This window comes from Grammomys surdaster, unplaced genomic scaffold (genome assembly GCF_004785775.1).
Source record: "Grammomys surdaster isolate TR1022 unplaced genomic scaffold, NIH_TR_1.0 164, whole genome shotgun sequence".
Classification (NCBI taxonomy): Eukaryota; Metazoa; Chordata; class Mammalia; order Rodentia; family Muridae; genus Grammomys; species Grammomys surdaster.
This window is the reverse complement of record NW_021604612.1, coordinates 1,240,607-1,245,753: the sequence shown is the minus strand read 5'-3', so window position 1 is coordinate 1,245,753 and position 5,147 is coordinate 1,240,607. Positions and strand designations below refer to the sequence as shown.

At 49.9% G+C, this 5,147-nt stretch overlaps 1 protein-coding gene across 1 annotated transcript; it reads right to left on the bottom strand.

Annotated features, from left to right (window-relative positions):
• Positions 1–1,392: 1,392 nt before the first annotated feature.
• Positions 1,393–4,934, bottom strand: Tmem211 (transmembrane protein 211). The gene is made up of 3 exons (XM_028765405.1): positions 4,674–4,934; positions 3,320–3,401; positions 1,393–1,640 (listed from the first exon to the last, which is right to left on the bottom strand). Exons 1-3 carry the CDS (start codon positions 4,929–4,931, stop codon positions 1,393–1,395), a joined length of 588 nt encoding a protein of 195 aa, XP_028621238.1. The 5' UTR covers positions 4,932–4,934.
• Between the last annotated feature and the right edge of the window lie 213 nt (positions 4,935–5,147).

The window sequence follows — 5,147 nt, the reverse complement described above, 5'->3', positions numbered from 1 at the left end:
GAAAGCATATCTCACTATTGAGTGGTCTAAGGTGGAGTGGCTCCTCCTTTTGTAGCAGAAGCTGTGTTCATAGAAGTCCCTCCAGTTCACTGACTACATTAATGTCTCCTCTGATAACACCCAGAATGCCTTTGGCTAGGGTCCGGGCACAGAGGCTGAAAGACCCATGTCTTAGTTTCTTTTCCTGTTGCTGTGATAAAATACCATGACAAACCAAATTAAGGGGAAAGGACTCTATTCTAGCTCACAGTTCTAGGATATCACGGTGGGGGAGACAAGGTGGCAGGCGCTGGAAACAGTTAGTCAGGTCATATCCCCAGGAAAGTGAAAAAGAGCAAAGAATGCTGGTGCCCAGTGAGTCTGGATCTGGCCAAGAGCAGCGGTCTCAGGGGGTTGGTTGTTCCTGGCTCATAGTTTGAGGGTAAAAGTATCCATCTTGGTGGGAAGGTATGGCGGCAGGAGCATGAGGTAGTTGGTCACGTAGTATCTACAGTGACAAAGCAGACGGTGACGAGTGCTGGTGCCTCTCAAGTCATTCAGACCAGGACCCCAGCCCATGGACGCTGCTGCCCATTTAATTGAGTCTCCCGGGTTCCATCAACTCAGTTATGAAAGTCTCTCACTGGCACGCCTGGAGGCTGCTTTCTGTGGTGATTCCTGTTCCTGTCACAGTGACAATCAACATGAAAACATCACGGACAACAAGAAGTATTGACAGACAGACAGACAGACAGACAGACAGGCAGATGAGCCAGATGGAAGGCCTCCAAGCTCCCAGAAACAGCATGGTTTCCTCATCCATCCACTAATGCTTTGCTTACATGTAGTATCGAGCAGGGTCCTGAGCCCCGCCCGGCAGGAACAGCATCCAGCACACAACGGATCATAGCTCATGGGAAATAAAGACACTCAGATTCCCCAGGAGAGGAGGGATTACAAGGAGAGAGAGAAAACAAGTATCCCACATGGAAAGATTACACAGGTGTGGTGGTGCATGCCTTTGATTCCAGAAGGCAGAGGTAGGCGGAGCTCTGTGAGTTTGAGGCCAGTCCTGTCTATATAGAGAATTCTAGGATTTCAGAGCTTCAGAGAAACACTGTCTCAAAAAAATGTTTTGGATTGGACAGCTGTCTTTCTAGGGTTTTTCTGTGTACTTTCCACTCATTTACATATGGCAAATCAAAGTCCTTTATAACACTCCCACAAAGTAGGCATTATGCCAACCTCCGCTGTACCAAAGAATAAGTGAGTCCAGAAAGGGAAAGCGATTTGCCTGAGGTCACACAGCATGGAAGCAGATGGGGGATCTGAACCTGAGTGTGTAACAATTTCATTCAGCTGTAGAGATTGTTGTTGTTTGTCTTTTGCTCTTCCTAGGTGACACTCATTTCCTTATTCTGGCAGAAGGATGACTCTCTGAGTGTCATTGGAGAAGGGGACGGCTGTCCTCTGGACCGTGGTCACTTGCCACCTGATGGCAAGCAGGCTGGTCAGGACTGCGTTGAGGATGGCAGTGGCATAGCCCCAGCTCAGCCGGCATGCTCCACTGTGATACATGGAGGAGCCTTCACAGACTTCTTTGGCGAACGGGGAAGCCAGAGTGGCTGGAAAAACCAGCAGACCTACAAGCATGGAGGCCGCTGGGGGCAGCAGAAAAGGAAAATCACTGTATAGATCAGGGCTTTTGGGCTGATTTGTGATCCCAGGACTCACCCAGCACCCTGCCCACCCTACACATCTATCTGTCTATTCAGCAATCGATCCGATTATCAGCTCATCCATCCTTCCATGTACTTTTCCACCCACCCTCCCATCCACTCATCCACCCATCAATCCATCCATCCATCCATCCATCCATCCATCCATCCATCTACCCATTTACCCAACCACTCACCCATCCATTGACTCACCTCTCTATCCACTGCAGAAACCCACAGACCCATGCACATGCACACACATACACAGTCACACACTTACACACAGAGACACATATACACATACACTCACATGCACACAGACACACACACAAACATGCACTCACACATGCATTCACACACAGAGAAACACACACATACATGCACACATATGCACATGCACACACATGCACACACACGCATACACACGCACACATAACCATGCTCAACCCCTGTGCTCCATCCCCGGCACCATGGCGCAGTGAATTGTTTCTCAGAATTTCTGTGCCATTCCTTGTTAATGTTTAATTTTAAATGGACCCCACCCCAGGAAGGAGCCCTGGCAGAGAGAGAGATCTTGCTTTTGCCCTGCTTGCTACCATGTTCATGGGAGTACAACTCTGGGATGTCAAGTTGCAGATTCCTGGGGAGTTTTGACACTACCTGTCTAGGTGTATTCTTCCCATAGATTCTAAAGATCAGAATTCTATTAAAAATAAATTAAAAGCAAAAGGCACTCCTAGGACTCTAGCTGTGTGTTAAGGATAGAAATAAAACGAGCAGACATCTTGGGGGTCCTCCCTCTGGAAGAGAGAGAGAGAGAGAGAGAGAGAGAGAGAGAGAGAGAGAGAGAGAGAGAGGAGCCTTCAGTCCAGAGCCCGGCAGACCCTGGAGATTAGGAGAGATGGCTCCCTCCCTACTGAGAAGTAAGGGGCTATGTCACAATGCTAAATCCTGAGCAGATCCCTGCAGAGACAGGAGGGGTAGATGGGGAGGTGAGTGTGGGATTACAGCATCAGAGAGAAGAGGGCAGCTGGAGAGGTGAGGCCGGGACAGGGAGAGCTGAGGTAGGAGAGAGAGAGACTTGGGTTTCCCTCTGCCTGCCATGGGAAGCCCTTGGAAGGTGGATGAGCCAGCCAGCTGGCTGGATCTGATTTCACCTCAGCTGGACCTGTCTGCCCAGTGAGGGAGGGAAAGGGGAGAACTGGGGCCTGTGGGACCTTGTTCTAACTCAGGTGAGAGGGGTGGAGAGTCACTGTAGGGCTCCTGGTGAACTAGAGAAGAGTTGCCCTCCTCCACTGAAGCAGGAAGTGAAGTGAGGGTCAGACTTCAGCATCTTCTCAGCCCTTGATTGGGCTGCCAGCCTTTGGTTGGGCATCCTTGGGCAGTGCACAGCCTACCCAACTGTGCAGTGGTAGCGCTACTAAGTACGGTATAGAATGGGTGGGTGAAAGAGAAACATAGAAGTAGTCTCTCTCTCTCTCTCTCTCTCTCTCTCTCTCTCTCTCTTTCTCTCTCTCTTTGTTTTTCTGTCTTCTGTCTCTCTCTCTCTCTCTCTCTCTCTCTCTCTCACACACACACACACACACACACACACACACACACACACACCATGCCCCAAGCACAGTTTACTGTGGCATAAGGCCAGGGGAGAAGAGCGCTGATGGACAGCAAAAGCCAGCCTCCCAGGAGCATTGCAGCTGAGACCTTGGGAGAAAGGAGAGGGAGGTGGGATGGGGCACACAGCAGTCATGCTGCCTGTTTTCCGCTAAAATGTTTCCAACAGCTATGTATGTTTGGCTACTTTGTAGGTTCTTCTTTTTTCCACCCTTCTTCACCCCTTTCCCACCCTTTCAACCCCCTAACACTAAGTAGGAAAGACAAAAGGATACAGGAAAGGGGGCAGAGTTATCATTAGACTGTGTCCTGCTGACTATGGACATCAAATCCCTTGGGGTCAAGTTTGACCTTCGCCTTCAGGATATTAATTTATACTTCTTGTGTCTTCTTTGTATACAACTACTTAATAAACTACGACCACCAACAACCAAAACCAACACCCCACACCTCTCGGGGCCTTTGCATTTAGATACCCTCTGAAAAGTCCCCAGAATTCCTAAATGTCAGGCAATCACAGAAAATATCTGCAGCTGGCAAAATCACGCTCCTGCTAGAGCACGAGGCAAATCAGAGTCAGCTGCTGTGGACGGTCTGAAGCAGCCCCACATCCCGCATCTAGGATCAAAGTGAAAACATGTTCCCACAAAGAACCCAAAATTCCAAAATTGTCATTGCGGCTATGTGTTACTATAGCCTTGTTTTCCCTTAAATAAACAGAGGCTCAGAGATTGTAAGTTCCTGGCCTTGAGACACACAGCTAGTCCAATAACCAGGTCAATGATCCACTATATCCTGCCCTGATTAAGCACTTGCCAGGATCACCAGGAGAAGCCCCCCATTCACAATGTCACCTTTGTGATCAATTTTGAAGGCTGTATAATCTTCCTCTTAGGTGCTGGTCTAAGTACCCAGACTTCACCCTCCCTATGTTGATCACTATGATGCTCCAAGAACTTGAACACCCCATTCTTCATGTTAACCCCAGCAGTACCTGGGTGGAGTCAGGGAGGGATGTACAGGTTGTACACTGCAGAACCACCACAAACTTGCTTATCGATGACAGCGATTTCCTAGTAGGTGGCCGTATGGTGCCTTGAAGAAGGTGCCTTTTTCTGGCTTGCACAAAGATTTTTCTGGGGACTAAGAGCTGACTCTAGACTGAAGTCACACCTACCCAATGTTTGCAGAACCCCAAGCTCAGAGGTGTAAAGAACCCTATGCAGAGTTCCTTGGTGTTCCTGAGAATTGCTGGGTGCTGGAATCCTGTGTGCTCAGATACTAGGACACACACTGGTCGGCAAAGGACCCTCAGAGCCCACTCCTTGGGAGCCAGCCGCTCTGGAAGAGCTTGTGTCTCACCTTCCAGGGCAAGCTGGGCATGTCCTTCAGGGACCCAAAGGTCACACAGCTCTGGTTCCAACGGTCACCCTGTGGCCAGGAGCAGTAGGTAAAGACACCATAGGAAGAGGAAGGGGTCTGGAACCAGGCAGGGGAGACGAGGCTGAGGCCAGACATACTGGTTAGGGAGAGTCCCAGAGCAGCTCTCACGCCGACCTCCATCGGGAATGTCGCTGACCTAGGGGTCAAACCGAGGTGAGAGATGAAGAGGGTGCGCATTCATTTGCTCGCTCACTCACACCTGCCTGACTTCCTCGACCCAAGTCTCTCTCAGGGCCTGTGAGAGACAATCCAGACTGAGAAGGCCCGTCCTGAAAGTGGGCGGCAGAAAGCAGGGATCTTGGCTGAATAAAAAAATGAGAGGGAGCTAAGCATCAGCCTTCATCTCTCTCTACTTCCTACTACAGATGTAGCAGGCTGCCACCCCTGCCGCCC

Bases quoted from the DNA above. Each gene is read 5' to 3' on its own strand.
- Tmem211 (XM_028765405.1), bottom strand. From the start codon at position 4,931: ATGCGCACCCTCTTCATCTCTCACCTCGGTTTGACCCCTAGGTCAGCG. The intron at 3,402-4,673 runs GTGAGACACAAG...CTTTCTCCCAAG, and splicing joins TGCCCAGCTTGCCCTGGAAG to GTCTCAGCTGCAATGCTCCT. The intron at 1,641-3,319 runs GTGCTTGGGGCA...TGCTGCCCCCAG, and splicing joins GCCTTATGCCACAGTAAACT to CGGCCTCCATGCTTGTAGGT.